The sequence below is a fragment of the Salvelinus namaycush genome, chromosome 23 (genome assembly GCF_016432855.1).
Source record: "Salvelinus namaycush isolate Seneca chromosome 23, SaNama_1.0, whole genome shotgun sequence".
NCBI lineage: Eukaryota > Metazoa > Chordata > Actinopteri > Salmoniformes > Salmonidae > Salvelinus > Salvelinus namaycush.
The window spans coordinates 23107640-23119322 of record NC_052329.1 but is presented as its reverse complement, the minus strand read 5'-3'; the positions used below and the strand labels follow the sequence as shown (position 1 = coordinate 23119322).

The window sequence follows — 11683 nt, the reverse complement described above, 5'->3', positions numbered from 1 at the left end:
TGTTCTTGCTTTCTCTTTTCTTCCACCAGATCTACTGTGTTATATTCTCCTACATTCAATTAACATTTCCACAAACTTCAGAATGTTTCCATTCAAATGATACCAAGAATATGCATATCCTTGCCTCTGGGGCTGAGCTATAGGCAGGTAGATTAGGGTATGTCTTCGGGTGGAAATTGAGAACAAGGGATGCAGCCATAAAAGTTTAAATCAATATATATTTGAGATTTTTCAAAGTGGCCACCCTTTGCCTTGATGACAACTTTGCACACTCTTGGCATTCGCTCAACCAGCTTCATGAGGTAGTCACCGGGAATGTCTTTCAATTAACAGGTGTGCCTTCTTAAAAGTTAATTTGTGGAATTTCTTTCCTTCTCAATGTATTTGAGCCAATCAGTTGTATTGTGACAAGGTAGGGGTGGTACACAGAAGATATTTGGTAAAAGACCAAGTCCATATTATGGCAAGAACAGCTCAAATAAGCAAAGAGAAACAACAATGCATCATTACTTTAAGACATGAAGGTCAGTCAATACTGAAAATCAAGAACTTGAATCATGTACATTCCTATATTGTAAACAATTGTATTAGCTATGATCAGAAGCAAAAGTGGCACAGTATCCTGGAAGTAATTTAGTAGGATTATCCCTGTCAGTGTTAACAGACCAGTCTCTCACTGTATGCTGCCCTGTTAGTGTGAGATCTTCAGCCACAGTGGGCATAATCATCACTATAGGGCACGTACCACTGTCCACATCCTTTCCTGGTCGCCTCTCACTACAACGCGAGCCATTTTGTTGTTATAATAATAATAATGAAGTCACAGCTTGACACAATGCGATGAGATGTGTAACCGAACAAACACACCAAACACAATATCTGGTATATGGTCATGTCACTATCGGTGTCATTCAGTGAGGAACTTTTTGACGTTGTTGTGGGTGCCATTTTGCTCCATGTGAGCCCTGCTCCGGGGGAAGAAGTCGGCGCGGAGAAGACGATAAAAGTAGATCAGGATCATGGTGTTCATGAGGGTCATGGTAACCAGGAAGTAGCCTCCTTTGTCCATCCAGGAGTAGTTCTGGACGATGTAATATGTGAGGTAGAACTGTGCACTGAGGCGGAAGACGATGTAGGTGAAGAGGTTGAGGAACTTATTGATTTGGTACAGAGGGGACGACTGCTGTGATGCTAGCTTCAGCATTAGCCTCAAATGCAGGGTGACACTGTTAACCTCCACAAAGAGAGCCACCACAGCACCGGCCACGTAGAGGTGCGAGTACAGAGAATACAGGAAGCACCAGAGCACCTGAGGAAGGGAAGGACAGAGAGAAAGTATTTAATATATACCAACGGCACTCTGCCGCCTTACAGCTGTAAGGCAATTGGGATACAGTAATCTTTGCAATAGTAAAACTGGGGAAAAATATACAATTTATATTGAATATACTGTATGATTAATGGATCACCAAAAAAACACTAATCAACCAACTAGTGGTCAGAATATTGGGACAAATACTACATGACCAAAAGTATGTGGACATCTGCTTGTTGAACATCTCATTCCAAAATCATGGGCATTAATATGGAGTTGATCCCTTTGCTCCTACAACAGCCGCCACTATTCTGAGAAAGCTTTCCACTAGATGTTGGAACATTGCTGTGGGGACTTGCTGCGGGGACTTTGCTCAACCCTGGTTGAGGTCAGGGCACTGCAGGCCAGTCAAGTTATTCCACACCGATCGACAAACCATTCTGTATGGACCTCGCATTGTGCACGGGAGCATTGTCATGCTGAAACAGGAAAGGGCCTTCCCCAAACTGTTGCCACAAAGTTTGAAGCACAGAATCGTCTGGCAGGGGTGGGCAATCCCAGTCCTCGGGGGCCTGATTGGGGTCACAGTTTTGCCCCAGCTAATACACCTGACTCCAAAATTCTCCTAATCATGATCTTCAGTTTAGAATGCAATTTGATTAAATCAGCTGTTTGCTAGGGATGGAGAAAAAGTGTGACAATCAGGCCCCTGAGGACTGGAGTTGCCCAACCCTGAATGTCATTGTATGCTGTAGCATTAAGGTTTCCCTTCACTGGAAATCAGGGGCAAGCCCGAACCATGAAAAAACGCCCAGGCCATTATTCCTCCTCCACCAAACTTTACAGTTGGCACTATGCATTTGGGCAGGTAGCCTTCTCCTGGCATCCAGCAAACCCAGATTTGTCCGTCGGATTGCCAGATGATGAAGCGTGATTCATCACTCCGGAGAACGTGCTTCCACTGCTCCAGAGTCCAATGGTGGCGAGCTTTACACCACTCCAGCCAACGCATGGCATTGCGCATGGTGATCTTAGGCCATGAAAACCCATTTAATGAAGCTCCCGATGAACAGTTTGTGTGCTGACGTTGCTTCCAGAGGTAGTTTGGAACTCAGTAGTGAGTGTTGCAACCGAGGACAGACGATTTTTACGCGCTACGAGCTTCATCACTTGGCGGTCCCGTTCTGTGAGCGGTTGTTGCTCCTAGACGTTTCCACTTCACAATAACAGTACTTACAGTTGACTGGGGCAGCTCTAGCAGGGCAGACATTTGACGAACTGACTTGATGGAAAGGTGGCATCCTATGACGGTGCCACGTTGAAAGTCGCTGAGCTCTTTAGTAAGACTATTCTACTGCCAATGTTTGTTTATGGAGAGTGCATGGCTGTGTGCTCGATTTTATACACCTGTCAGCCATGTGTGGCTTAAATAGCAGAATCCACTATTTTGAAGGGGTGTCCATATACTTTTGTATATATAGTGTACACTGACTGATCGGAGACACAGGGAAGCTCAGCTCAATGTGTGCCTCAGATCAGTTGCAAGATGCCCTGTGTTCAACACAACACACATCCCACCACACACAAGGGTGGGTGTTGTTCGCCTGCAATCAGGGATAGGCACACAGGAGCATTTATTTAGATTACAGAATAGGCCCTCACTGTGGCACCTTTAAAATGTCACTACTGACACAGTAAAATCCCCCTAGGAGGAGTACGATTCCTCTTAGCACCATACAATATTAAGATGTCATCTGCAAAATTTCTTCACAGCTCACATTGTTTCAATTCACTTCACTTGAAGTGAAACAAAGTGTGAGCGCAGCAATCATTCTGGTTTCACAAGGTCATAAAACAAAACCAGTGAATTAAAATACTGTATCTAACCTTCAGACACAATCTAGCAGTAGCTGCTGTAACAATAAATAAAATAAATAAATATATATATATTTAAAAAAAGAGGCCATATTTAAATTCTTACCAGATACAAACTGAAACAATAAAAAGGTAAATTATCTTACCAGAACATGATGAATTAAGAACTCCCAGGATCCTCTTGCATGTCTAGTTAGAATGATGTCACCTGCATCTTGTACAAAGTATCCTGTCAAAGGAGAGTAAAGAGCAATGCCTCAGTTGAGGCCTTTTGAGCGTTCTAAATAAAATTGTATTCATCACAAACAGGAGTAGACTTAGTGAAATGCTTACTTATGGGCCCTTCCCAACAATGCCAAGAATTTTTTTTCCATTGTTTTACTTTTAGATGTGTGTATTGTTAGATAGTACTGCACTGTTGGAGCTAGGAACACAAGCATTTCACTACACCCACAAACATCTGCTAAATGTGTGTATGTGACCAATAAAATGTGATTTGAAAAGTAAAACGCGTAATAATAAATACACAATGAGTAACGATAACTTGGCTATATGCACGGGATACTAGTACAAAGTTGATCTAAGAGCTATCTAATCTTAGGCCACGTTCCAATGTGCATTCCAGCATACCCCTTTGAATGCATGCCCAATACATTGCTTCATTCAAATTCTATGCTAGTGTGGATATTGGAACAGAGCCTGAGATTCTATTTCTATGGATTACTTATCAAGGTGCAAACAACGGATGAGGCCATCTAAATTGTTGATAACAGTAGTACCATAAACAAAATGGCCAGGACTTCCCTGTCCTACATATATCAGCGGAGAGAAATATATTGGACCGTACTGGCATAGTCCATCCTAATTATCAGCACCATGGACATTTGTGTTACACTTGAAAGGAAAACACAGGAATACCGCTTTAGACTGGATTTCAAAAATGAGTGTTGTGTGAACCTCTATAAATGGCAATCTGTCTCAATGGAATGGAAGGTTTGCGGTTGTCAGGCTGGCTCTCCTCAGACCTGCAGCTTCAGTTACACATGCATGCGAGACACGCGGAATAATAACACCCAACACTAGTCACATCTCGTCATCACATCTTTCAGCAGGGCTTTAGACTGCTGGGTCTTTAGGGGATTCGTTTTGGTGCCCATAGCAATCTGAAGGTGTGGCCCATCCCCTATTTGAGCCCGGTGAGATGGGCGGAGAGTATTTCTTTTCCCAGGATATCCCAGCTATTATTAGGAACAAAAGTAGCGGTCAAGCTCAGGATTCACTCCATGCCTTTTAACTTAAAAAAATAAAAATTGATCAAGCCAGACTGAAGCCATTATTACAAAATGTTGAAGTGTTTACAGACTCCCCACGATGAACCCCACTCTCCCACACCATTTGTGGTCAATGTTAATGGCTTCCCAGTTTACCTTTATTTAACCCTTTCACATACAGGTATTTTAGCAGCCATCTTAAAGGGGTAGTGACTGACCTGATGAGATGCAGATGAGCATGTAGGCCGGGGCCGTGTAGAAGGAGTGAATGTTGGTTGCCAACTCAGGCGAAATGATCACACTGGAGAGGACAGGGATACATGGTTATGTACAGTTAAGTCTGAGTTCCTCTCATTCAGACACAGGGCTCACTGTGGAGCAGGGTTTCCCAGACTTGTTCCCGGGGGCCCGTTTTGGTTTTTGCCCTAGCACTACACAGCTGATTCAAATGACCAACTCATCGTCAAGCTTTGATTATTTGAAATCAGCTGTGTAGTGCTAGGGCAAAAAACAAAAACGTGCAACCAGGGGAGGCCCCAGGAGCAAGTTTGGTAAACCCTGCTGTAGAGAATAGCCTGACTAAGCACAGACTTAGTATCATGATCTGGTAACAGCAATTCTCCTGCTTCTTTACAAGATGATTTGTGCCTTCACAAGGTCTATAGCAAAGTCTATGGTGAGACAGTACATTCCCTTGTTAATGCATGACCTGATGATGTCTAGCAGGTCAGGGTGAACACGTGAACAGGGTGAACTACATGAACAGCAGCTTGTCGAATATAACTGCTTTCACTTTATAAAACATCTATTACTAGCCTAAATTGTATAGCCTGCCTATGTACGCATGTGTTGTCAGCTATGCAAGTAGTGTAGGTACTGTGTAATATATATATATATACACACACACACACAAACTACCAGTCAAAAGTCTGGACACCTACTCATTCAAGGGTTCTTTATCTTTACTATTTTCTACATTGTAGAATAATAGTGAAGACATCAAAACTATGAAATAACATATGGAATCATGTAGTAACCAAAAAAAAGTTAAATCAACCTCTTATGGCTGCGATCCCCGTGCAGGGATCAACATCCGGGGAAATTTCAGAGTGACTAAATAAAAATACAACGTCGTAACATTAAACATTCTTGAAAATGCAAGTGTCTTACATCCTTCAAAAGATTAGAATCTTGGTAATCAAACTACGTTTTCCGATTTAAAATAGCTATTACAGAGAACAAATGCCATGCTTTTGTTTGAGAAGAGCGATCAACAACAACAAACATTTTCCACCATGACAGTTTTGACACATTCACATCTGAAGGTTTTTATAAATTTTTTTGTGTGTTAGAATTGTTGATTTTGATATGTTGTATATAGTTATTTGCACTGTTGTATATAGTTATAGGTCATTTCACCAATTCGACCACTTGGGTACATTTGGGCAACTTGTGTGGGACACCTGGGTGACTTCATGCTAAATGTCATGTAGCTCACCCATTCCTGAAGTTATCAGTCTGAAACACCAGCATCCTATCTGACTGTGTGGCTATTCTAGTACATGTGAAAGATGATGCTACAACAATAAAAAAACAGAAAATGTATGTTCTTGCTTTCTCTTTTCTTCCACCAGATCTACTGTGTTATATTCTCCTACATTCAATTAACATTTCCACAAACTTCAGAATGTTTCCATTCAAATGATACCAAGAATATGCATATCCTTGCCTCTGGGGCTGAGCTATAGGCAGGTAGATTAGGGTATGTCTTCGGGCGGAAATTGAGAACAAGGGATGCAGCCATAAAAGTTTAAATCAATATATATTTGAGATTTTTCAAAGTGGCCACCCTTTGCCTTGATGACAACTTTGCACACTCTTGGCATTCGCTCAACCAGCTTCATGAGGTAGTCACCGGGAATGTCTTTCAATTAACAGGTGTGCCTTCTTAAAAGTTAATTTGTGGAATTTCTTTCCTTCTCAATGTATTTGAGCCAATCAGTTGTATTGTGACAAGGTAGGGGTGGTACACAGAAGATATTTGGTAAAAGACCAAGTCCATATTATGGCAAGAACAGCTCAAATAAGCAAAGAGAAACAACAACGCATCATTACTTTAAGACATGAAGGTCAGTCAATACTGAAAATCAAGAACTTTGAACGTTTGTTCAATTTCAGTCGCTATGATGAAACTGGCACTCATGAGGACCACCACAGGAAACGAAGACAGAGTTACATCTGCTGCAGAGGATAAGTTAATAGGCTCTATGCATTATACCGCCTCCAACGTTCTAATTTACTTCTGATCGGGTTGATGACTTCCGGAGCGAGTTCTGCTATTGTTTTTATCATTAGCTTACTAGCTAGCTAACTGTCGCCGATGCATTTCTGACTGAAATAGTTCGCAATGACTACGTTTAAATTACAGCCCCGCGAAGGAGGTGCTAATGAATGTTGTTCAGTGCCTCTGTTCAGTTTCTTCCAAATGTAATGGTATTGTGAGCTTCCATCGTTTCCCAGTCGATGTAGAGCTCAGAAAAAGGTGGTTGGTGGCAGTACGTCGTGACAACTTTACTGTCACCAAACACACAAAGGTGTGTAGTACAAATTTCGTCGAAAGTGACTTTGTTGAGGGAAAAATTGGGGGGCGACAATACCTTAAAAGAGGTGTTGTTGCTACTGTTTTCGCGTGGAACTGTCAAATTCAAAAGAGACCTGGTGTTTGGGAAAGAAGACTGAAACCTCCTGTTCCGACTGAGGGGGATGAAGAACAAGGTGCGCTGCCAATGGACTGTGCCGTCTCTGATCCGGTCCAGAGCATTGGCCAAGCCAGTGTAAATGTACATGTGTTTATTTGCTAGCAGAAAAATAATAATTTGTTAATCTACGACATGTATCAATCATTTGTGTTGTAGTGAATATCAGTTTGTGTGGAGCTTGTATTGGCTTTAATTAGGCAATGAGTAACAGGGGTGATGAAAAGAAAACAAGTAAACACAGAATAGCCAGAATGCAAGATTGAATACAATGTTAGAGATGTGTAATTGATTAACTTAACTGTTGAACATTTGCTGAAATACATTTTTTAAACAAATCTATTCTACTGTAGATTTCTTCACAAGAACAATACTTATTTTTCATAAAACCACTAAACTTAGCACCCATGCAGGGGATCCATTCAGGTGCGAGATAGACACTTCTGCAAGTAGTGGTAAACATAAAAGTGGTCAACCTTCTCTCTTATAGTTTCTGAAACCTGTAGATCTTTATATATCCTTTCAACTAGGATGTCCTCCTGTGTACAGATGACAAGGTCACACCAGCTACAACCTGTGAGAAGGATTTGACCTTGCACCTGCCAGTAGTAAGCATGCGATCTCTTCAACTTCAGCTCTCTATTCTGTATCTTCAGGTAAGGGCAGTCAACATAACTTGGTACATTTGGGCACTTGACCTCTAAGAGTCCAAAGTGTGGTCTTACACTGGGATCAAATATGATGCCATCTGGAGAGGATCCTAACCACGGAGCATCTGGGTGCACTACGAAGCCACACGGAAAGAAGTTAACATTCTTCAGTGTGCAGTACTCCTGTACAGCCACTGGCTCCATGGGTAGCCCCATCTTCATCTCCATGGTCTGCATACCAGATCCCTTGAACATCCGCTCAGCTAGGTGGTCAGCTGAGGTCTCTCCCCGGACATGGCAAACCTCTCGGAAACGAGAGAATGTTATTCTCATTTTCCTGAGCTGATGCCATTCCAGGCTGCTGCTCTGCTCCCTTGTAGCAACCTCGACTTTGTATGACATCTCGTAGGTTGTCTCTAATGCCTTGAGGTGGAACTGCTCCTGATGGCTAAGGACGTAAGCACACTAGGAAGCCTGAAGCCTGTAGCCATCTAATGGAAGTATTGGTGGAGAAGTGGCATCGGCAATCTTCACGGGTCTTTGGCTGTGGAAGCTGATAGGACAGAACACTGCCGGCTTGCACTGGCCCAAAGGCGGACTCAACCAGGGGCAGGTCAGCTGACATTTCCATTGTTGTCACAAGAGGAGAAAAGTTGGCATACGTTTCTGAGACGCGGAGTAGGTCCATGTCAGGCATGTATCCATTGAGTGCTTTGTAGAGAGAACTTCTGCAAAACATTTTAAAACCTTAACATCAGGTTGGAGAGATTATTATGACAAAGACTCATGTAACTTTTCCAGAAACAGCACAAGCCCAAAAGTAAAATGAATTAAAATATACAGATTTATAGATTATATATTTCCCCCCAGTCTTTGTCCCAAACATTTGTCATTACATCGTAAAGACGCCACTTATCATCTGGATACAAAAACAATCACAAGAAAATGTTTTCTAAAATATTCCCATTCTAGGAACCTCCAACTTACCTTATTCCATCAGCACACGAGTTAGTAGGTTTACTGAACTCTATCCCATCAATCGGACCTGGTTTCACACCCTAATTAACAAGGATTTACTGTTACATAGGCTGAATACTTTTCAGGTGCATTTTTTTATTGATATTGATAGACTCACAAGTGTTTTTGGCTTGTGCCAACGCTGTTCTGTGTCTGTGCAGCTGTGAACTGGTGGTGCAGCAGGAATGTTTAGTTGAGAGTAGTGCGCTGTCTGGTAAAGAAGGGCCACCAGATGATTGCACAGAGCACTTCCTGCAACACGGGGCAGTGGCTTTGGACCACTATCACTGGTATGGAGTGCTTAAACACCATCTGTGAAGATAAGACTGAAGTGTGAAACAAGAATGATGCGGCCCATAAATAACAATAAACATAGTAGTGTCTAGTCTTCTTAACTAGGGGCTCATTTAACTATACAGGAATACATTGTGTCTCAGTAACACAATTACCAAACACTGCATCAACAGATCTTTACCAAATAACCTGTTAAATGGGCAATTCTAAATTGGGATTGGGACCCATCATTAATATCTATCTACTGATAAGATTAAACGTTGACACAGTCTCCAACACATTTTGACCATGATGACAGTGTCTCACAGGAGATGTTTAACAAGGTCCCTAGTAGCTATCTATAACCTTTCCCTACTCTCATGCTGTGTGGCTTTTCACTCTTCCTCATGGACCTGTGACAGGCAGCCCTCACGGTGATCTCCCCTGTCAATGTATATTTGTTAGATACTGTGTAGAAGACATGAATAACAATTATTTTTAGCTAGCAAATATAGCTATCAAGCATAACTTAACCAAGCTAACGAAAATACACACATTCTCAGGTAGATTCTGTCAACGTTACATCATTTTACGAAGTAACTAGCTAGCTACAGTTAATAGTTAAATTAGCTAACTAATGATTGTAGCTAGCTAACGTTATATCTGTCACTGACTTGGTACTCACCTTCATAGTTGTCTATGTAGCTTCCTATATACATCTTGAACCCCTTTTCATTCTTGCTAGCTGGAGTCTCGGAGGCTGATTTAACAATTCGATGTACATCATTAATATTAGTAGGTGAACGGATGATCGCCGCATGTGTGGTCCCCACCATGAAGCATGGAGGTGGTGGTGTGATGGTGCTTTGCTGGTGATACTGTCAGATTTATTTAGATCAGCAAAGGGTGGCTACTTTGAAGAATCACAAATGTAAAATATATTTGGATTTGTTCACCACTTTTTTTTTACTACATGATTCCATATGTTATTTCATAGTTTTGATGTCTTCACTATTATTCTACAATGTAGAAAATAGTCAACATTAAGAAGAACCCTTGAATGAGTAGGTGTGTCCTAACTTTAGACTGGTACTGTATATCTACTTGTACTACAAAAACAGTGTGTGTAACATAATGTTATGGCTCCGATCTGGCCCTAAATAGAGGATGGATTTGTAGTCCTTCAGAAGTCCCCACCTCACATAACAGCTTTTACAACAGTCATCTGCCAGCAGGTTTTTCCAGTTTGCTCTCTTTGAAAATGGGCTACATCACCATTCTCATGAGTGGATTTTTTTTTTGTCTTTGGCATGACACTAATTTAGTTAGGCTAATTGACTTGAGTGGATTCTCAAGAAATTTTTACTTTTCTTATGTCAAAACAGATGTGGTTTCTAAACTTCCACAATCTGATTAAGGCTCCGTATTTGCAGACTCAATATCTGCCTAATTTGCAATAACCTGACACAGATAGTTATTAACTACAAAGGGGAACATTTACTGCCCTAATCAGCTACTCTAAACTACAAGCATAAAATGAACACATCTCGCTGCCTATGTAGTGTCGCAGAGCTCAGTAAGTATTTGTTTCCTGAGAAGGCCATTGGGTAGGCTGTACTGTGGCATTTCCCTCACATCTTCCCATCTGAACATGCTCATCCCTCTCCTCCTCTCCCCTGTCAGTGACTGTTACAGCTCCACACAACCCTACGTAACACAACATCATGTGGATCCACTATGAATGAACAATGGTGTCCCAGTGCAGAGAGTGACTCACCAGGTCACAGCCCAAGTCCCTGTCAGGAGGGAGTGGACCATAGAGACCGAGAGGTTCCTCCACTTCCAGGAGCGGAAGTCATCCACCGCCACCGCTTTGGGCACAGGCAGATTCTGTAGTAGTCGGTGGGCCACCCGGAACATCAGAGCCCACACCAACACAGACAGTCCAGGGTGTCGCTGCAACACAGGAAGCAAGGCCTCCATCTTCTCCTCCCCCTCTCCTTTTTACTCTCTTCCTCGTTGTGCTTCGTCTGTTTCGCGTCAGCTGCTCCTCTCCACGGCTCTTCTCACACCTCCACGGTCCGTTGGTGAATATGTGTGAGGGGAGTGTTCTCCTCAGGACAGTCACAGTTCCAGGGGTTTGAAGGGAGTCGTCTTTATAGATGTGGTCTTTACCCCTCGTGCTCCTTTCAGAACTACTCGGAGAATAGGCGCAGCGTTTCTCACATTTTCCACTACTTCCCGGGCTCAGAGGGGGAGACTAGCTAGGGCTCCCTTAAAACAGCTCATTCAATTCTACAGATCTTTTCCCCCCTCTCGTCGTGTGTTGCGACTCAACCAGTCTGCTTGTGTCTGCCTATGACTAGAGAGAAGGGGGAGTGGTGGAGAGGGAGTGGTGTGGGTGGCCTGCTTCCAAAAAAACAGAGAATCAAGGAGGGGCCACATCTTACTTAAAACACAAACAAGAAAGTTGAACTATATGACAGGGCTAAAAACATTAGGGTATAGAGTGTAACATTGTCACTT

At 42.3% G+C, this 11683-nt stretch overlaps 1 protein-coding gene across 1 annotated transcript; it reads right to left on the bottom strand.

Moving 5' to 3' along the window:
• Positions 1-543: 543 nt before the first annotated feature.
• LOC120018881 (TLC domain-containing protein 1-like) lies at positions 544-11384 on the bottom strand. Its single transcript, XM_038962102.1, has 4 exons — positions 10935-11384; positions 4680-4762; positions 3337-3419; positions 544-1309 (listed from the first exon to the last, which is right to left on the bottom strand). The coding sequence occupies exons 1-4, from the start codon at positions 11138-11140 to the stop codon at positions 908-910; spliced, it is 774 nt and encodes a 257-aa protein (XP_038818030.1). The 5' UTR covers positions 11141-11384; the 3' UTR covers positions 544-907.
• Positions 11385-11683: the final 299 nt, after the last annotated feature.

Bases quoted from the DNA above. Each gene is read 5' to 3' on its own strand.
- LOC120018881 (XM_038962102.1), bottom strand. From the start codon at position 11,140: ATGGAGGCCTTGCTTCCTGTGTTGCAGCGACACCCTGGACTGTCTGTG. The intron at 4,763-10,934 runs GTGAGTCACTCT...TGTCCTCTCCAG, and splicing joins GGGACTTGGGCTGTGACCTG to TGTGATCATTTCGCCTGAGT. The intron at 3,420-4,679 runs GTCAGTCACTAC...CTCCTTTGACAG, and splicing joins GCTCATCTGCATCTCATCAG to GATACTTTGTACAAGATGCA.